Genomic DNA, 22,146 nt, shown 5'->3' with positions numbered 1-22,146 from the left:
AAAGACTAAAACACATGAATGCCACTAGGAAAATAAAACAGTAAATAAAGTAACTTCTCATCTGAGGGAGAAGTTCTGCTCTATCTCTCTGCTCTGTAGGAAAGGGAAGGAAGACTTGGGGGATTTAGGGGTCGAGTTACTGTTTCTATTGCTGTGAGAAAACACCGTGACCGAAACAACTTGGGGAGGAAAGGGTTTATTTGGCTTACAGCTCTCAGGTCACACTCCATCACTGAAGGAAGCCAGGGCCGGAAGTCAAGGCAAGAACCTGGAGGTGGGAAGCGAAGTACACCCGATAGAGCTGTGTGGCTTCCTGGGCAGCTTTCTCCTACACCCCAGGACCATCTGCCTGGGGTGATCCCATCCACAATGGGCCAGGTCCTCTCACATCAACCATCAATCAAAAACCAAAAATGTTCCACAGGTCTATCTGGCAGGGCATTTTCTCTATTTCCCCTCTTCCCAATGATTCTAGCTTGTGTCGAGTTGACATAAAACTAGCTAGGACATTAGGTGACATTCCCAAATATTAAGGATGCAAATTTGTATGTGGAAACACACTTTTTTTTTTTCAAGACAGGGATTCTCTATGTAGTTTTAGTGCCTCTCCTGGATCTCACTCTGTAGACTAGGCTGGCCTTGAACTCACAGAGATGCACCTGCCTCCACCTCCTGAGTGCTGGGATTAAAGGCGTGCGCCATCACCACCCAGCATGGAAACACACTTAAGGAGCAACAGGGAAGAGCCTAGGAATGGGAAATGGCATAAGACGGGAGCCTTATTTAATGTATAGAAGTTAGGTCTAGATACATCTTCCTATCTAGTCTACCTCACAGGCTTGCCTAGGATGTAACCCATTTGAAAGGACCTGAAAAATCACCTAGAACTGTACTAATGAAGACCAGGTATTCACTATCTTATCAAGGTATCATGTACTTATTTTCAAGTTCTCTCATCAAATCTTCTTTGACTAAAGAAGAGCACAAGCATCTAGGAGGGGGAGACTGGTTGAACTAACTATGGCACCTCCACACTGTGAAAAACTGTGTAACAGGTAAAGACCCAGGCAGCGATCGCATTGTCAGCCCTCAGACTGCTCTGTGGAAACGTAGCATAAAGCAGGTGAGTAACTACACTTCATCTGTGGGGTCCTTGAGGGCTAGAGTCTGAGCATAAAGGAAGGAGGAAAGGGGGTAAGTAAGACGAGATTGAGGAAGAGCTCCCAGTAATTCTAAATCTCAAACGAAAGTATCAACATAAACTCATGATCTCTCTCTCTCTTTACACACACACACACACACACACACACACACACACACACACACACACACACACACACACACACGAGGTGGGGGTGCTGGCCTTAAACTCCGAGCTCTCTCCCTGCTTCAGTCTCCCAACTGCTGGAAGTACAGGTGTGCCAGTCGAATGTATCCTTATTACAAATTACAATATACTTCCTAACTCTGTCCACTGAAAATATTGAGAAAAGACCAACAACTTAGCGTCCACGAGCACTAAGTGCCCACAGTGTGGCTTCTAGGAACCATTTGCCACTAAGAAGAATGGAGGGTCCTTAGAGACAGGGCTTTTTCCAGGTCTAGGACAGTACACAGGACCGTGGAGGCTCCTTGCTATTCGGATGACCTTAAAGATTAACGGGGTCACCTCAGAAAGAGTCTCAACTGGCTCGAGATGGTAAAACCCATGCATCAATAAAAATAAGCAGTAAAATAGATCATAAAACACATCAAATGTGTTTAAATTCATGAGTTTAAAAGACATTGGAAACAAAACAAAAAAAAAAAAACTCCAGTCAGCCACCAAATGAAGATGATATCAAGCCACTCACTGTGCTGGGAACCAGCAACAAAGGAGGAATCAGGCGGAGAGAGAAACATGGAGGCCAAAGCGGAAGGGAAGGAAGGGGGGGAGGGGAGAAGGAATCAAACATTCTTCCATTCTTCTTCCGTGAACAGCAATACTAACTAGTTCATTAGCTAGTTGAGAGGAGCGCCTCCTTTTGGAAGCCTTGCAGCTCATCAGCAAGGAGAGAAAGATAAAATGAGACATCACCATTTCACAACCCTAAGTGACGAATGGACTTCAGCAAGACACACCCCCAAAGTGGTTAAAATCACACACACACACACACACACACACACACACACACACACACACACACACGCGCGTGACAGGTGGACATCATTGCATGCCTCCTAATAGGACAGCACATCGAAGTCCACAAAAGTCAAAAGCTAAATCTGGTTAACTATCAAAATCAAACACCCAATTGACAGGAAATGTGAGTGTTAGAACATGTTGTGTAGCACCACAAGGCTGTCACTAGAAAGATCCAGACGGGAACCTTCATAGGATGAAACATCTAACTTCCTCCAATATACACAGGGGTCGGGGAGGGGGATTTCATCAAATATGCATGGGGGAGGGGCAGAGAGAGGAGAGAGAGAAAGATAAAGTATAATTAAAGAACACTCATGTTGGCCTACAGTACTGTGCAGCCCTTATTTGGAATCTGATTTTTAAATGGTGTTTTAAAAATCATTTATGGGACTATTAAAAGTACATACACTTGCCTGATGGCATTAAAGAGTCATTGACATTTTATTAAATGGCGATAATGGCTTTGTGGCAATGTTAAAACAAAAAGGGTATTCTCCCAACACAGCAGCAGGTGGAAATGTAGGTGGGGTACTGCTCAAAGGAGGTCGGTCATGTACTGGTGACCATTGAGGTTGGATGAAGGCTTGTAAAAGTTTGTGTTTCTGCTCATCCCCTGGTTTATGTTCAAGAGTTCCCATAGGAAAATGCTAAAGAAAATCCTCCCTGTGCTGTGCTTGGAGTGAGACACAGAGACTGGGACCTTCAAGGCTTGACATCAGGGTCTCTTTCTGAAGTTTTATAACCTTCTAACCTCACGATGGCTTCCGTGTTTCAGGCCATCTGTGCAAGGGGTCCCCAAAGAACTTCTCCATCCTCCTCCTTACTGAGTCCCATCAACATTGTCCTTGAGAGCACACACACACACACACACACACACACACACACACACACACAAAACTATGCTGGGGGAGGGGGAAGAGTCCTCATGATTTAGGGATTTTGCTCCAAAGCTACAAAGAGCACAAGGGTCTCATGTTGTCATAGGGAGGAGACTGAATGCTTGGGAACCAAATCTGCCCAGCACAGACATTCATTCAGTGGCATCCATGATGGAGGAGAGAAGAGGTATGTGATAGCTTTTTTCAGTCTGAGGTCTTGACAAGGGACACTGGTTACAGCCTCATGTCATTGTTTGCGTGGGTGTAACTGCATAGACTATCCTAAGTGGGATGTCAATGGCAGGGCAAGCCTCTTGCATCTTCTGCCTACAGCATCGGTGAGCATCCTAACAGTGCCCTGTAGGGTTGAGTCCTTCCTCTGGGTTTTTCGTTTAACCCAGAGCCCACTGCTTTGGGATCTTCTCACACTGCTAAAATGGACAAAAAGTTATTTGTCCGTCTCTCACCTGGCCCTGAGCCTTGCTGAGGACCAGGGGCTTTTGTCTGCTCATTGTGGTGTCTATCCAGAGCATGGAGTATGGAGCTGCTCGGAAAACACTAACTGCAGGGGGGTGGTCACCATGGAAGCAGTGTAGTGTGTGGGCATCACAGTTGGACAGGCATGGGCTTGACTCTTGACTCAACCAACTCACAATTCCTACTTTACTGGTGTTGCATTGTTGTTTTGAATCTACTCCTGACCTTGTATGAGAATTTCTATTTTGTACAATTTTTTTTTTCCTGGAAAAGATAAGGCAAATAAAAATGGTCCTACAACCCATAGTGGTTTGACTTATAACACCTTGGCTTTACAATGGCACATAGGGAACGGGCACTCAAAAGAAGCCAGATTTCAGATCTGGATCTTTCTCTGACTAGTGTTGTTTGGCCTGATCCTCTTTCTAGATGCTGGGAAGGGAGTCAGCTGAAGTTCCCAGTCGGCCTGTGCTCCTGAGGGAAAGGGCCAGTCCCTCCCAGTGTTCTGTGAATGGTAAACTGTGATGTGTACCGAGTGCACTTTCATAGGCTGTTTTAACTTATGACAAGTTTACCAGGGTGCAGTCCCAGCTAGTAGTCTAAGTTGAAGAACAGTAACTTTCTGTCTCTGTGTAGTAACGCAACCCAAGGAAAAGATCGCAGAATTTCACCACGCACTTATCTGGAATAGGTTCTACTGACTGACTCATAAATAGTAACAGCCGATATTCTAACTATTCATAAAACCTCTGACTTGTATCAAAGGGTAGAGTTGTGAAGTGGTTAAGGGCCGCCTTATGGCACGATGATTTGGGTCACTGAGCAAACCTGGGCATCTTCAAATGTGTATCTCCCTCCATCTTTGACATTCTGACTGGTTATCTCATAGCTGTGAGAATCCAAGTTGATTGCACTTGGGGCCCCAGGAGCTAGAAACTCCTGCCAGATCTCTTCCACCCTCTTGGCCACGTCCTGCAGAGGTTGCTTCTTGAGATCTTGGACAGCCAGCCAGAACCTGGAGGGAAAGCGGAAACACTGTTAGATCTGTCTGGACTCTGCTAGAGATGGTCCCAGAGCTGACGTGCATCCCCATGCCTGCCTCGACGCCACGTGTGAGTTCCATGAGGACTGCCAAAAGTCCAGGGTGTCCTCTTGAGGAGAGAAAAAGAGCGCATGTGAGAAGATGAGCTTCCAGAGACCACAAGAAGTTCCTTTGCTTCTGCACAGGGAGTTTTCAACCCCAGCACAATAGCCGTTCAGGCTGGGGGACTCCTGTATGTGTGGAAGGGCTGTTTTGTAGAACACTAAGCAGCCACTTACTCCCAGCCTACTCAATGTCATCAGCATCCGTTCAGCTACAACCACCAGCAAGTATCTCCAGACATTACCAAATACTCCTGGGAAGTACAAATTCTGCCGGGCTGAAAAGCAGCTACTTTTCATTCAGGTTCCTACATAATGTGAGTTCCTTTGTCAGATGTGGCTGGAGTCCTTTAGGGGGCATCAAAATAAGGAAAAGGAGCTTAGAGAGGGGGCGCAGTAAGCACTCACTGAACTTGCAGAGGAGCTGGGTTCGGTTCCCAGCACCCACATTGGGCAGCTCACAACTGCCTGTAACCCCAGTTCTAGGGGATCCAGTTCCCTCTCCTGGCTGCCACAGGTACTTGTGGGGCACCGACAGACAGACAGGCAGGCACAGGGGAAAAAAATCAATAAAGTAAAATTTAAAAAGGGACATGTCACAGAAGTAGATAAAAGATACTTGGTCTGGAATGAATCAGCCATTCATGTTAGAGAGAAACAAACAGGGCCATTCACATCAGTACTCAACACGGTGCTGGGCACTTAGTAGGTATTCAATACTCATCATGGTGCTGGGCACTTAGTAGGTCTTCAGCACTCAACATGGTGCTGGCACTTAGTAGGTATTCCATAAACAGGCTTGGAGAGGGTTTGTCTCAAACAGAGCTGGAGGGACATCTCTAACAAAAGATTCTCTAGGGAGTGTGAGAGAAAAATGTCTCCCTCACTTCCCATCACCTCCCCCATCGTCCCTGAGCATCTGCTGGGAAACAGGGCTCTTGACAAGTCCCATATGAGCACTGTACGAAGAGAGCTGAAGTCACCAGAGCCAAGGCAGCTCCCAGGTCCTGAGGGTGGTCCCAGGGCATCCTGTCACAGGGACCCAGGGCTGGGTAGCACATTCTCCCCTGCAAAGTGAACAGGCCAGTGTCCCCAGTGAGGTACTGCAGGCTCCATGCTATGTGGGTTGCACAGCCACAGGCAATAAAGTGGTAGGAAGTACATTCAATCTGCCACTGAATTTCATCCAGAGTAAGATGCACTTGTTTTTTGTTGTTATTATTATTATTTTATTATTATTATTATTATTATTTTAAAGGGTTAGCATAGTTTTCGGCAGGCTCTGGGAAATGTTATTGAAATCTAATGTGTGGCCCAAAGGTGCCACCCAGCGGCAGACTGAAGTACTGCAGCCACATTTCCAAAAGGAACCTTTGGGAATGTTTGTTTTCAGAATGTCAGGCTCTAACTTTCCTGGCTTGCTTTTTAGACTCTCTGCTCTATCTCTCTCTCTCTCTCTCTCTCTCTCTCTCTCTCTCTCTCTCTCTCTCTCTCTCTCCTCTCTCTCTCTCTCCTCTCTCTTCTCTCTCTCTCTCTCTCTCTCTCTCCTCTCTCTCTCCTTTTGTTGTTGTTGTTGTTTTCCAAGACAGTGTTTCTCTGTGCAGCCAGCCCTGGCTGCCCTGGAACTAAAGAAATGCCCCCTCCCTGAACCTGAAGATCAAAGAGGATAAAGAAGATGAGAACATCCCTCTACCTGGAGAACAGGGAATTCGGTTCTCAGCCTGGCTATGTTCTGTCTGGAATTGGACCTTCCCAGGGAGTCTTTCATCACCTGGAAAATGGGTACAAGTGGGTGAAGGGGGGTGCAGCGAAGTTCTGAATGATTTCTCAGCCAGACTTAACTCTGGAATGCTTCCAGGCCCCTGGGTGTGGGCCGAGGAACAGCCAGTGAGTAGCAGGCCAGTCAACGGCTCCCAAATGGAGCGTTTACGATTTAACCCTTTTTCCAACGGTGGTCTGGGAAGATGCCGCCAGGCCTCTGGCTGATGTTCTGTATCATTTTCTGCCTTTCAACACCTGCCCTCGTTGGTGCTCACGTCCTTCTGGCCTCCAGGGAGAGGAGTTCACAGAGCTTTATGAAACTCACTGAGCCAACGCAGAAGCAGGGAGTGATCTCTGGGCCAAGGCTCTGCCTGTGGAAGCCTTCTGGGTCAGCAATGTGCTGCACCGGTGTGGCCTCTGTGACTCCTCACACACATAGACGGTACACAGGTGATTTTTTTCCTCCTCCTCTACCAATGTGATGTTCAAAGTCATCTTCTGCCATCTCTGTCCCTTGCTAGTCTGGTCTGCTGTATGGGGAGCCGTGGAGAAAGGCACAGGAAGACCCCAGGATCTCGGAAGTGTCTACACTCTGCAGGCTCCCGGTGACTCCAGGGAGCCTCAGGATCCCTTTTGCAGAATGACATAAGGGGTACTTTACTGCACATCCCTAACCTGAGCCCACGGGAGCGGAGTGGATGTCAAAGCAAATTTCAGAATCAAATTGAATACATTCTTACATTGAAAAAAACAAACAACCAACCCCCAATGATTTCCTCCATCGATTAAAGCTGAGAATTTTTGTTTTAAAGGCACGAGGAAAAACAGCGGGCATGTCATGGGAGGGCTTGGAGAAGGGGAAGTGAGGTGGGGCGGAGAGAAGAAAGAGGGGAGGGGGGAGGGGAGGGCACACAGTGTGTAAGAGTGACATTCCCTGGACAGCTTTCTCTTCCTCTGTACACAGGACTCGGCCGGCCTTGGAGATGACCTACCTTGTCCCTCCTAGGTGACAGCCAAAATGTTGTCACAACAACAGCCTGACATCTCAGGTGTATTTATCCTCTTGGCTTGGAGGAACCTTTTGTGGCGATTTGAAATTCAGAACAGGCTGTCATTTGTGCGTGCCATCTTCCCGCTCCATGGTCTGGGCTGAACTGGGAGCTGAGGCCAACGCCCCCCACCCCGACCCCCCATCCACTGTCACCAAAAGAGCCACAAAAAAAACCTCTCCACACCTCCTCTGGTGGATGGGTGGCCCATTGAGGACAGAGAAATGGCCGCTCTTATCAAAAGGCTGCAGGTAGCATTCCTTCAAGGAAGCAGTTAGGCGTCAAATGCCAGCAGCTGCATCAAAGGCAACCATCCTGCACTAAGCCCTCGGCTGGAAGCAGGGAGCCTCAGGGACTGGCGGGGCACGGGGGCTCCAGTGTGTGCAGAGACCACCTGGCCTGCCTCTCCGCTAGTCACTGCCAATTGTCAGAACAGCGAGAGGCAGCCCTGTGCTGGCATTTGATCTGCGCTAATGGCTCAGAAATGAATGCAGAGGAGGAAATTGGCCTGGGGGAGGGGGTAGCCTGCACTAGGGTGAAGCGTCTGGGGCCCACAGGACCGGAGGGTGGTCCAGGGATGCTTCACTTGCCTCCTTACTCCAGAGAAGCCATGAGTCATCGACCATTTTCCATCCCATCAGGAGGTCCTCGCAGCTCTGCGCTTCCTGGCTCACCTAGCTTTTCACAGAAGGTTCAGAAGCTACTAAACACACCCCTGGGCTGCTTCCCAGAGCAAAGTGAACTCCGTGGCAGAAGGCAGTGTTGCTGTGCCCTCTGCTGGTCATTGGGTGACGCAGACCGATGGACAGAACTGGATTGTTTTGTCTCTGCCTGGGCTGGCCGCGATGCTCAGGTACCCACATAAGCATCTAGCATCAGCACCACCCAGGCTGAGCTCTGCACTGGACAGGAGCCAAACTGCTGCAGATGGCCACAGCCTTGCCGGAGTCACTTGGTTCTGATGTGTCACGTGTTTGGCTAGGTGGGACCCCTCACTGGGCCTAGTGAAACTTCTGGGGGTGTTCCTAGGGCTTGAGGCAACTACTGAAGCTAGAGCGGGAGCTAGAACTATTGAGGCAAAACCTGGCAGCCCCCTGCACTTGCTTTTAATTGCTTCACCCTTCGGCTGACACCGTGTGGAAGTAGGGTCATCAATCTGCAGGTTAGAAGAACAACCCCGCTCTCTCAGGAGATGTTACAGCTCATAAAAAATGTAGGGGGGATGCTCTTTGTTGCGGGTTTTGAATTTTAACTCGTGCCCTGCTGTGTGGCAGAGGGTGTCGTGCCAGGCAGGACAAAGGTTTATACAGGAAGATGGGGCGGGCGCAGGGGCCAATGGCACTGTCACCATTGGGGGAAAATCCACAGAATAGGCAAAAGGATGAAGTCAACTCCGTAGGGCTAGCTTTGGGGCTGTGAAGCTCCCGGCCTGCTGGCCCAGTTACCACACACCCTCCTTAGGCAGCTCAGCCCTGGGAAGGCTTGGGTGGTTATAACAAGAGGGGGAGCAGCCTCTGATGTAGACGGTCACAACAAAGCATGCCTTGTTGGACCTGTCCCCTTTCCTGTCCCTAGAGAGGACAGCCCTCAGTCATCTCACAGGCTCACCCAGGAGAAAATGATCAGGAGCGGGGCTGAGTAAAGTGTTTCCTGCACAAGCTTGGGGACCTGAGTTCACATCCCCAGCACCTATGAAAGGTCAGGTATGACAGTGTGTGCACACGACATCCTAATGCCGGGGTGTAGAGACAGGAGGATCCCGGGGTTTGCTGGCCAGTCAGTCTACCAAATCAATTAACTACACATTAAAAAAAAAATAAGGTGGAGAGTGTTCAATAAAACATTTAATGTCTACCTCTGGTTCCTGCACACTTATTCATGCACACTCATGTGCATACACATGCCTGCATTCACATATCTGTATGAACACACACACACACACACACACACACTGATCAGAGGGGCCTCTCCATGCTACTAAGTCACCACAGGACACTTCCTTTGAAAGGTCTAGGCAGTACTTTGGGGACCCTCTCTTCCTTATTCTGAAGCTCTGGTATGATTTATACCAATCATGGTAGAAATGGCTACTTTGCTGGCATCCCATGTGCTGTGCCCAGTAAGACCGAATGAAGTGTTCCTTCTCCTGGAGAGACTCGAGAGATTCCAGAAGACAGAAGCAGAAAAGCACTTTGCAATACCCCGCCCTTCCCTTCCCTTCTCCTGTTTTGATCCCAGTACCTTGGGTTCATGACCAGCAATGAGGAGAAGGGACAACCCAGCAAGGACCAAGGCAACGGTGACCGGGAACCTCAGCTGTACATTTTCCTCACCTCCCCCAGGAGCCGCTGTGCACAAGGACCATGACAGAGATGCATCTGGTCAGCCATGCATGGCAACTATGGACAAGGGGCAGAGCCAGATTAACCCTGAGCCCTTGGGACCTGGGTCCTGGGAGGGCTTAGCCATGGTCTGTGGCTGAAGGAATGAACAGAGAGGAAGGAAAGCAGCTCTTTGGTGATAAGAGACTGAAGGGTCTTCCAGTGGTGTGGCTTAAAGCTGAACTTTCCTCCCTGTATCCAATTAGGCTGAATACCATCAACATGGAGCTGGGGGCTCCGGGGAGGATTTCGGAAGCTCCTGGGCTGTACTTTTTCACCCTGCTGTCCTATTTTCTTTATCCTCCTTCCTGTCATGGATCAGAGGGGACCTTCTTTAAGTCTGGATTTATGCATGCGCGCTGGGGGCTGGCGCATTCACACATGTGCACGCACATTCTTTCACCCAAGATTAAATGCAGCCCTCCTGGCACCAGGCAAGCTGCTGGCAGAGGCACAAATGGAAATAGCAGAAGGGAGGGAACACCTGCCAGGGACACACTTCCCAGTGCACTCGGGACGCCGTGCCTGTTTCCTGAAACTAGTCTGATTGCAAAAGCGGCCCTTGGCTACACTGAGGCTTTTGACAGCAAAAAGCCCACAGACCGGGCAAGGAGCAAGCAGCTAAGTATGTAGATGGCCCTGGGGCCTTCACAATGAACAGGAAGGAGCCTATGGTTACTCTTCTACTGTCTGTAATAGTTCAGGTGGCAGAGGGCTCTCAAGTCTACTTGTGGGCTGAGGAACCAGCAAAGGACACTGCATCATTTTAACTTGGTGCCCAAATGGGATGGGGATTGGAGAGGTAAGAAGGACCTATGGGGACTATGGGAGCCCGTTTTTTGTTTCCTCGTGGCTTTACCCAGCAGGTCCACATAGAGGATGATTAGGACCACAGGCCTGAGTGCAGGTGTCTGAGATGGTCTGCACTTGGCTGTGCTGGGGGAGGAGGTCTTTTGCTCCACCCCTTGGCATCTCTGTAAATACCCTGGGGCAGAGACAGTCAGGGCCCTTTGGAGAAGGTTCCAGGCCCTCTCTAGGCTATCCTTTATTTTCTATCTGTTTATCTCCGCAAGATTCTCTGCAATAAATCCTTCTATCTAATATTTCCTGCTGCTCACACTCAAGAAAACTCTGGGAAGTTGTGGGGTTGGTGGGTAAACGTCCCACAGGGGACCCAGCTGGAGATGGAGTCTGGGATGATGACACAGAGAGACCAGCTGGGAATGTGCAGCTTGCTTCTTATATAGCCTGGAGAGGCTGGCCTAGGTGTTACTCAAGCGAAGAGGATTAGAAGTCACGGTTTCTGTTACAAATGCCTGCTCAGGAATCAAAGCAAACCCCTGAGCTATAGTTTAGATATTCTTTTTGTTGTTGTTGTTGTTTGTTTGTTTGTTTTGTTTTTGAGACAGGGTTTCTCTGTGTAGCTTTGCACCTTTGCTGGAACTTGCTTGGTAGACCAGGCTGGCCTCGGACTCAGAGATCCGCCTGCCTCTGCCTCCCGAGTGCTGGGATTAAAGACGTGCGCCACCACCGCCCGGCGGTTTGGATATTCTAAAAGAATGATGAAAGAACTATTGGGCCATAACCGGGAAGTGAGACCACCTTGTCTGGTTCATTATAGGCACAGTTCTGATCAGAAAGGACACACCATTGGTGCCTACATCATCCGAGGACTGTACGGCCTAGGAAGGTCATACTGTTGTTACTCGGGGAGAGTTAATCTTGATTTATGATTTTCTACTTGATTGGCTTGAGAAGAGTCTAGGATCTTAGTAAAGATCTGGGGGTGTCTGTGGAATGCATTTCCAGGGAGAATGAGCCCAGGGGGAAGATACAGCTGGGTGTGGGCAGCACCCTCCCATAGGCTGGGGGCATGGATGTAACGAAAGCAGGCAGAGGGGGATGCCCACAGTGCAGGTTCTCTCTCTGCTTCCGGGCCACCCGTGTGTCTGCTCGGTCTCACTCTCTCCACCACTGTCCATCGAAATCTCTGTAATCAGGGGCTCAAATAAATCACCAAGATGAAAAAGTTCTGCCTAACGCCCACTCCATGGCCAATTCAGTGTCCCGGCGTAGACTATATTCCCTCTTACGCGGTCCAGTGAAGTCTTGTGAATTCTTCAAAGTCAAGCTTAAGATTTGTGTACTTTCTCTTACATCCATTCCTTCCTCCTTTAAATACTTCCAAAATGGCTTTAGAGGCTACACTTATTTGTGTCTAATTAATAACTTAATCGTTACTTAGGCATTTTCTTCAAGGACCTGCAAGGTTGTTTCCAGGGAGAAATCACATATCTCTACTGTCTTGCATCTCTTAGTAGACCCTGGCGGGGCTTGCTGTAGCATAGGTCTGCCAAAGATATCACTTGATTGATGATTGTGGGTTTTACCCATTAACATAAGAGAACACAGTCCTTTTCCAGCATTATACGCTCTGATTTTTTTAAATTTTAAAATTTCAAAAAATAATATGTCTATATTTCAGAGAATAGCATTTGAACATGGAAATTAGTTTAATATGTAAAAGAGAACCTGATATAAATAGGGGTAGGGGGTTTGTGGCGGTGGCGGTGGATCTCAGCTGTGGAGAAGTCACCAGTTGGCTAAGGTCATTGTGATGGCTAATCTTGGTTGTCAACCTGATAGCCCCATGGAATCAAAACAAAAGCCACTAGGCACTCCTGTGAGGGACTTTCTTGTTCAAATTGTTTGAAGACCCACCCTAAATGTGGGTGGCACCTTCTGGTGGCAGCCCAGATAAGGGCACAAAGGGAAGCTGATTTTTGCATGCTTGCCTTCACTCTTGTTGACAAGCCCATCTATTCTGCTGCTGTGGCATTCCTTCATCCATATCAAGATTGCTTTCTTTAGGATTCTGTTGTAGACCGAAGACAAGCAACTCTCCAGGACTCCTCCAGGCCTTCGGGACTGCAGAGACATCCAGTCTCATGGACCGAATAACCACTGGATTCTCAGCCTGTCCAGTGTCTGAGAGCCATTGTTGGGCCACCTAGGCCATCCTGAAAGCCTGTCTAGTAATCCTCCTTTACTGTATGTATTCTTCCTGTCAGTTCTGTTCCTGTAGAGGACCTTGACTAAGACAGTCACTGGGGGTGGGGTGGGGGGTCTCACTTAGTGACATTCCTAATTGCATTCCCATGAGTCACCTGGTCCTGTATGGGACACAACAGAAGGCTGAATAACCCGCATCCCACCCCACCCCAGTTTCTCATTTTCAGCAACCAAGAACTTCTTTGCTTTTCGCTTATTCCCTCTCTTTCACAGCAGATCTCATGTCTCATTTTTTCAGACGTTTTCTTTTTTCTCCTACTAAATGGTAATCATTTGTACATTTCCCTTATAAGATATTAGCTGTGAGCCTACAGAAGCAACCAGGTAGCCTCAGTGGCCTCAGCTGGTCCAGGGAGTCAGCGCATGGAAGTGGCAGAGTTCTTTTCGAGAGAAAAGCCTGGGGTTTCATTGGCTTGTACAGTCACGTCTCTATACAACACTGACTTGGCTTGTGAAAGCTCTGAACTGAGCCCATTGATGTCCCCCTTTCTGTTTAATCTTAAAGGGGCCAAGAATCTCTAGGGCTGACACATTTTGGAGAAGGAACACTCTGAGCTGCTCCCTCACACTTCTGAAACCCCACGCTTCCATAGTTTTACTTGATGAATGGTGTGCTTAAATCCATCTGACTATTTGATCCCATTCAAAGCCTCCATCCCGACCTTAGCTAGATAAGCTGGTTTTGGCATTTGAAGCCCAACTGATGCTTTCTTGAGAAAGGGAGGTGGAGAGACTAATTACGCAAATTTACACACACACACACACACACACACACACACACACACACACACAGGTATACAATTCAAACGTTTGAGTTACCTGAGGTTTTCTGAACTGAATTCGGACTCCAGGAATCGAAGGAACTGGTCCCGCCCCACCTGGTCCTTCAGTATCTCGTCGAAAGAGAAGCCCCATCGTTTTACTCGCTGCTGACTGGGCTCTTTGCTTTGGGGTTTGGAAGAGAAGGTTTGAAAAACGATCAGTCTCAAACAAAAGCCACCGTCATCGTCTCCCTGATAAATCTGTTTTGCCACCACACGTCAAGGAGAACCATCTCAGGGGTAAGTAACAGATACCACAAACCCCACACAAATTCCACGTGTACACTTTTACACACCAACGGTAACAGGCGGTAAACAGTTTCTGAAACGGGGCAAGTGAAAAGGCCATGGTTGGTGAGGGTCACTGAAGTGCTCAGCAAGTGAGTGCTGTCTATAGGAAGCGTATCCCCACCACTGATGGGGCCTCCCTGGACCACTCCCATCAGTTACAGATCCAACTTCCAACTCCATCCTCTGTGCTTTTCCTGTTACCCAGGATACCTCCCGAATCCAACCCTTTGTCTCGGAAACTGACTCCCCATCTTCTGTCTCTTCTTCAGTATACAGAGGAGAGGTCGGCCTCTGATTAGAGTTGAGTGATATACTGGTTATGAATGCATGGGTTCAACCAGAATACATCACATTCACTTGCTTGGAAACAGCATGCTGCCTTTGCCCGTGGCTCTGGCCACTCCACAGTGTTGGTAGTGTGCTAGACATCGTTGTAAGCACTCTGCATCTACCTGCCGATGGGCTGAGTCCTGCTAGCTGCTCTGTGAAGAATGCTAGGGCTGTTTCCATGTTCTGGATAGGGAGACCGAGGTCTAGTTATCACTTGTCTTGAGACTGGTAGCTGGGAAGTGATGGAATCAAGAATCCGTTCTAGCTGTGTGGCTCCAGAGCACAGCCTTCAGCTTTCAGCTCATGCCTGCCCTGCGACCTCACAGCCACATGGAAGAAGTGGGATTGGTCATATTCCTCCGATGCTGAACCCCTACAATAACTCCTTCAGATTCTCTCCCCTCACATGAAGTCCATTGGCTGACCTTTCATGAGACAATAGCCCCTACTTCACAAGCCACATGCTGGGGCCTCCCCCTCCCTCCCCACCCCCAGCCCGACTCAAGGTGTGGTCTGCAGGAGCTGCTGAACTAGAAGCTCCAGTTCACAAGGGTCCCCAGAGACTTAGTAACAACAACACTTGGGAACCCCTGGTCTAGACAGTTTTTTTTTTCCTTTTAGAGACAGATAGGCTCTTGATCATCCCTAACAGTCAGTATATAAGATCATGGGTTTTTCTTATTATAGAGTTGACATAGTCTCCATATTTATCTCAGAAGAGAACTAGTGCACTGAAGTACTTAAAAAAGCAAGTAATTCTCAGCCTGAGCAGGAAGAGCCATTTTACATTCGTGCTTTGCAGGCTTGGGGCCACCATCCCCTTATGTATGCACTGAGGGCCAGCTAGGCACCAGTATGGTTGATGACCTGAAGTCAAATTTAAAATTAAAGTAATTAAAGTTTAAATTTAAATAGTCATCTGTGGCCAGGGGCTGTGGTACCTGATAAACGATCTAGACGGAAGCCATTCAAACCAGTGTCTTCTACGTCTAGGGCAGTGACCAATAGATTGTATATATGGGGATCAGGGAGGCTCGTGCAGTATGACTTAGCATTCCCAGGCATAGCTCAGTAGTGTCATGGTAGACGGCTAAATCTACTAGGTTAGGCCATGGAAAATTCCCCCATAAATGATCTCTTGCAAAGTATCAGGCTGGGCTTTTCACAATAAGACATGGCAACGGATAATCCTGGATTCTCTTGGAAACAAACCACACAATTAATCGAAGTTAGTAACTTTCTAAGGATCAAACGTCCTGGTTGTGGAGACAGTCACCTGGAGTTGAGACTATCAGCAAATTTAAGTCCCCAAGATCTGTAGAAATATTCTTCCTCCAGGGTCATGCTCTGACCTGGGACAGAGATAAAATCTGCTCTTTACCAGGCAATGATTCAAAGTTCTACAGACGAGCTGGTGGTAGCTGCGTCCTCATCAAAGGCTGTGCCTAGAGACTTGTGTAGAGTGACTCGGTCTTTTTAACAACTGTCTCGTGGATGCACACTCACCACTACTGCCACCACTTTCTGATGACAGGTGGTGAGCCCATGCTCACCCCACCAGATTCCTGGTGGAGGGAGGATTGGGAAAGGGGCAGCCTCAGGGTGTGTCAGAAACCTTGGAATGCCTCTGTAGGTACAGAGTTAGAGCGAGGACTCGCACAGAAGTCAGAGGTGCCCCCCAAGGTACAGGATCACCACCCTTTAGCACGAATGAGAAGGTCTGGAAAGACAATATCCCCTGGGGGTAGTCTATGGCAGCCATAATAACATCTTAACACAATGAGTGCCTTCCGACAACTGAAGTGTTTGGTCTCACAGTTCCAGCGGCTGGAAAGCTAGACCCAGGGTGTTAACAGAACCATGCTTGCTCTGAGGGCTTTGGAGGAAAATCTTTCCGTGTCTTTCCCTCAAGTTCTGGTGCTACAATCCTTGGCTACAGACGTACTGCGGAATCACCTGTTTTGTCACATGGCTTCTTTCCTGTGTTTCTGAGTCTACACATTCCCTCTTCATGTGTGTGTCTGCATCTCCTTCTTTTCTTTCAAAGGCACCAGCTGTGTAGACAAAGGGCCTGCTCTACTCCAGGATTATCTCAGTCGTATTAATTATATCTATTACACTATTTCCAAATAGATCAGATCTTGGGGGTTCTAGGGAGGACACAGATCTTAAGTTGACACTGTTCAATCCAGTTTCCCGAGTCTTCTCAGCTACCTGCCATTCCTAGTCCATTTCTGTAACTTACCCTCCACACAGGCTCTCCAACCCAGTTGGGACTCTGCTCTGTTGAAAGCCTCTTGCATACAACATCCCCTTTACCCCTTTCCTTCATCTCTTGGGTATTTCCAACATCACCTATTTTAAGGTTCAAGAACAGATCTGAACTCATGGCCGCCACTGAATGTTATTTTCCATTTATGAAATAATTTTTAAAGAATGAAATTTCTCGATGTCCTTCCCCAGGTGTGATAGTTTTAATTTCAACTTGACACAACTTAGAATCACTGGGAAAGAGTCTCAATGAGGGATAGTCTAGAGGAGACATCTTCTCAATTAGGGTTCCCGCTTCCCAAATAACCCTAGCTTGTTCCATAAACCAGCCTACACAGCTACATAGGAACATGCTCTTCCAGCAGGACCTACAAGGTGTGAGGAAAGGCAAAGAGCTTTCCTTACTCTACTTCTAGTGTCTGAACTCCAGTATAAGCCAGGAGGTAGATCAATGCTCCATGTTCAGAAGACCGCAGAGATGCATGTAACAACTACCTAGACTCGGACGCCCGGTGTGTCTGTCTCCAACATCCATTCTTTCTCGTTCCCCACACTACATTGCCTAAGAACTTCCTGTTCCTCATCTGATGTCTAAACGCAGGCTGAGAAAAGCTGTAAGCTATCTTCAAAAGACTCGAGCTGTGTTATCAATGATTGTTTGCCTTCTTCCTTAGATTTGAATGTTGAAATTCTCACTGCCAATGTGATGTGTCTGGGTGCGGGGCCCATGGAGGTGATCGGTTCATAAATGGAATTAGTGTTCTTAGGAAAGACCCAGAGAACCCCCTCACCCTTCTACCATGTAAGGATGCAGCAAGGAGCTGGCCATCAATGAACCAGTAAGAGGACTGTCAATCATACAGTGACTCTCCAGGTGCTTTGCTCTTCCGCCTCCCAGTCTTCTGAACCGTGAGAAGTAAATACATGGTATTTGGAAGTTACATACATGGTGTTTTGTTTGTTTGTTTGTTTGTTTCAGCCACCCTAATGGGCTGATGCAAACATTGGTACCAAGAGTGGAATGCTGCCATAACACATACTTAAAAATGGGAAAGGGTAGTAAAGACAGGCCAGAAGAAGTTTAAAGTGTTTGCTGAGAATGGACCCATAAAGATGAGTGTGTGTGTGTGTGTGTGTGTGTGTGTGTGTGTGTGCGCGCGCGCATGCGCTGAGAAAACAAATATAAAAGCTGAAGAGAGACCCCTGTTCTTAGATAATGCTTAAATCATTCAGAACGAGCATTAATGAACGGTGAAGGCTGTGCTGACAAATCTCAGATGAACATAAGGATTTTAGAGGAAGGGTGATTCTTGTTATAAAGTGCCAGAGATGGGCTGGACTCTGTCTGAGTGCTAGTAAAAGGCAGGACTTGCAAGCCATGGTTCTACATATTCAGCCAAGGAAGTTTCTAAGCCATGTGTTGAAGGAGTAACTTGACTCTTCCTAACTGCTTTTAGTAGTACATAAAGAGAGAGGAATGAGCTAAAGACAGAATTGTTAGCCAAAAGGAACTCGAACCTAAATAAGGATCGAGAAAATTCCTGGCTTGTTTGTGTTCTGACAAACAAGCAAACAACAGAACAAAAAAGAGACTGTGACTGGTGTGGCCAGTGCCTGCTATAAGGACACAGTAGGACTCAGTCATCCAGACAAAAGCCAGGAGCTATTCTGGGGGACAATAGGAAGATGATTCAGAGGCAGCTAGGCCTGCGACTCTCATTACAGGCTCAGACTGCTGCAACCATGGGGACCTGGGGATGAGACAGTTTCAATAGGTGTAGCCATCTTTCCAGTTCATGCAGTCCGGGATGCCATGCCTGGTACTTCTAGGATAGGTGGACTGGGACCAGTGGAGCTAACTGGACAAGCCTCCATGGCAGATCTGCAGGGTAGTGGTCCAGCCCAGGAAAGCTGCAAAGACGTGGCAGAGAGAGGACATTCAATGAGCTGTGAATGATGCTGCCACCCAAATGGGCGTAGAAAACAGAACATCGGCTCAGAAAAGCCAAAGAGCTGTGGAGGTGGGTTCGCTGCCTCAGTGAGTCAGTCTATTGTCTCAGTATGGGTCTGACAAGACAAAGAGAATTAGTCTTGGATTAAAGCCCTAACTTCACCCTATTGTTCTTGTTTCCCACTTCTTCTCTTATTGGAATGGAAATGTCTGTCTTAACCTTCCCATCATTGGAGTTTGGAAATAATGTGCCGTGTTGACTTCACAGCTGGAAGGGACTTTGGCTGGAGATGACATGTGTCTTAACTCACCCTCATCTTATTTAGATGGTACTTTAAAGCTGACGTTAGAGCAAGACTGCAGTGATATTGGGGCAGATTAGATGCATTTTACATACTAGAGTTTATAAACTGGGCGGGGGGCGGGGGCAGGTGTAAAATGGTATGGACTAAAATTTTTGTCTCTCCAAAATTCATCTTGACATTTTGACCCCCAACATGATGGTATTAAAGGCTGGGGCCTTGGGAAGTCGTTGAGCTGAGAGGAATGAGGTTAGCGCCCTTATCAATGAACCCCAAAACTCTTGCCTTGCTGCCAAAAGAGAACAGAGAGGGAAGATATGAAATTCACGCTGTAGCCAAGTCAAACTTGTGATCCTTCTGCCTCAGCCTCCTAAGCAATGAAATAATAGAGATATCTTAGTTAGGGTTTCTCTTGCTGTGAAGAGACACCATGATCATGGCAAACTCTTATAAGGGAAAACATTTAACTGGGGTGACTTGTTTACAGTTTCAGAGGTTTAGTCTATTATTGTCAGGGTGGGGGATGGCAGCATGCAGGCAGACATGGTGCTGGAGAAGGAGCTGAGAGTTTTACATCTTGCAGGCAACAGAAAGTGAACTGTCTCACTGGGCATGACTTGAGTATGTATGAACCGTCAAAGCCCGCCCCCACAGTGACACACTTCCTCCAAGAAGGCCACACCTCCCATTAGTGCCACTCCCTTTGGGGGCCATTTTCCTTCAAACCACCACACACCTTGACCAGACCATGATCCGGGCCTTCCTCAGACACCAACACACTGCTGCCTTGATCCTTATAGTCTCAGTTCTCAGAACAATGAGAACCAAATTTCTTTCATGTGTAAGTGACACACAATCTACTGCATTTTTGTTTGACAGCCTGAATGGATTAAGATAAGTTATCAGAAAATTATGAAACAAGGGCCAGTCCTTATTTAGAAAAGCATATCTAATGACCCCATCTTAGGGCCAGGCTGTGGAGAAACAATATTTATTTATTCACCACCCCGAGAACAACGGAAAGGTCTTGGATATTCCAATGGGGTGTGGCCCAGCCTGCACCTATTCATTGCTCCCTTTCAGTATGCTCACTTTGTCTGGGCTTGACTGTGCCCTCTTACCTGTGGTCACTCAGAGTGGTATTTGCAAGGTGGCTTAAAGGGTCATCTAAGGACTGGACGGGGCTGGATGTCCAAATGGTGCCTGTGGCAGCTGACACTGGCCGTTGGTCAATAACTCAACTGAGGGTTGGCTAGAGTGACCCCACATGGCTCCCTCGATGGTCTGAACTTCTCCCAGCATGGTGGACAGTTTCAAAGACTTAAGAGCAAATGTTCAGAAACTACCAGGACTCTGTATGGCTGCCTCTCAGAGTGTCATTTTGCCAGTTGGCCAAATAAGGCATCAAGGCTTCTGCATATGAAAACAAACGCCTTCTCTTGACATAAGAATCAGCATATGCACACAACGAGGGAAGCCACCAATGAAGCCATGTTTGGGAATTGACTGCTTTAAGAAAGGAGCTTGAGGGGGTTGGGGAGATGGCTCAGTGGTTAGCAGTACTTTTTGCTCTTGTAGGGGACCAGGGTTTAGTTCCCAGCACCAACTTGGTGGTTCACAACCATCTGTAACTCCAGTTCCAGGGTATCCAGTGCCCTCTTCTGGTCTCCACAGGCACCAGGCATGCACATGGCACACATACATACTCATAGGCAAAACATTCATATGCATAAAATAAAATAAATAAATCTAATTTTTTAAAAGGAGCTTAATAGTTCTGCCCAATAGCTGTATACCAGCAACTCAGGAATAGGCTCTGCTTCTTAAGGATGGTCAGTTTGACCATCCTTCAAGTTCAAGTAGAATGAACCAGGCTCTATGTAAGCCATTGCTCACATGCCTGATACTCAGTAGAGAGGGAGCCTTAAACCTTCCTCATGGAGGGAAGAATAGCTTACCACAATTCTGCAGGCCATACAAGTTTCATGAGGTCATCCCTCCAAGTAATGTTAACACCAGGACAACTTCCTTAGGCCTCCCTATGACACCTTTCTGATAATGTTTAGATTAGTGAATTCTCCCTGGCTGTGGTCTAGTGACTTTTGGCGAACTGCTCCTCAGTGCTAAGCCCTCACTATTATAATTTTCTTTAATGAAAACTGACTTCTCAGAATCTCCATCAGATGGAGTTTGCCATGATTTAAGACAGTAGCCTGTTATCACCCCCTCCTCACCTGCCCTGATTATACCCTTTTTCATTCTTAGACTTTTGGATCTAATATCTTATCTGAGACTGAGAAGGGAACAATTCCCTGCTATTTGTATTACATCTTATATTGTTTTGCCCATTTTTTATGCCCCTCACTGCACGGTCTGCGTCCACACTGCAGCAGACACAATGTGTTCTTCATTTTTGTGGACTCCAAGCATTTCCTCTCATGTCCTCACGCCTGGAGCTCAAACTAAGTCAACCTGGAGTTCTCTGTAGCCCAGAAGGAGTCTAAAGCCCAGTACAGATGAGCAGAAGGCTATTCCTGCTTTTGAAAAGACCTTTGTCACTGGCTACTAGAATTTCCCTGGTTCCGAATCTTGCCCTGCCCCCCCCATCCCCTCACCCCCACCCTTCATTTTTTCTCTCTCAGGAACGGAAAACAGACTCATCTCACTTTCTCCCTGAGCACAGCCCAACCCTCTCCTCTGTTGCCTGAGTCTGCCGGAGCCTTGCCCGCAGGGCGTGATTTATGCCCCAAGTGGCTGAATGCCCTTTGCCAAGCAAGGAGGAATTCTGGTGCCAGGTGGTAGGATGGCAGGTTTTATTGACTTCGTTAGATTTTTATCCAGGGGATTTCTTACTCAGAACACAGTGCGAAGTAGGTCTCAATCCCTATGGTCTGAATTAAGGTGGAACAGAAAAACATTGACTTTCGGTTATTTTCTTGGTCACCTTCGGGCTTTACTGTATAGACAGGGACCATCAGCAGGCTGAAGTGCGATGTCAGCACTGATCTCATGCGCCGCATTTCTTCTGACAGCTCTGTAAGCCTCTGAGTGAGTAAAGACACTCTGCCAGGAGAATCAGGGCTTCATTTTCACCTGGGCTTGTAGAGCTCCATTTGTTTGGGTAGATAAGACTGTGGCTGTATCTTTTCCTAGGCTAGACATTAGCTTAGGGTAGAAGTTTGAACAATAACAGCAGAACTAGACCACGTATTGGCGGACAGGCAGCATTGTGTG

General features: G+C 47.6%; 1 protein-coding gene across 6 annotated transcripts in view; it reads right to left on the bottom strand.

The window, feature by feature from the left end:
* Positions 1–22,146, bottom strand: part of Rgs6 (regulator of G protein signaling 6) — a 536,490-nt gene that overhangs the window by 38,147 nt on the left and 476,197 nt on the right. For all 6 annotated transcript variants that reach the window (XM_028877275.2, XM_028877256.2, XM_028877299.2 and 3 more), the window contains exons 14-15: positions 13,766–13,891; positions 4,369–4,555 (exon numbers count right to left, since the gene is read on the bottom strand). In XM_028877275.2, coding sequence (XP_028733108.1) covers positions 4,369–4,555; positions 13,766–13,891 — 313 coding nt within the window. The remainder of the gene's footprint in view (positions 1–4,368; positions 4,556–13,765; positions 13,892–22,146) is intronic.

Source organism: Peromyscus leucopus, chromosome 14 (assembly GCF_004664715.2).
Source record: "Peromyscus leucopus breed LL Stock chromosome 14, UCI_PerLeu_2.1, whole genome shotgun sequence".
NCBI classification, from domain to species: Eukaryota; Metazoa; Chordata; class Mammalia; order Rodentia; family Cricetidae; genus Peromyscus; species Peromyscus leucopus.
The sequence above is the reverse complement of the archived record's forward strand: the minus strand, read 5'-3'. Positions and strand labels throughout refer to the sequence as shown.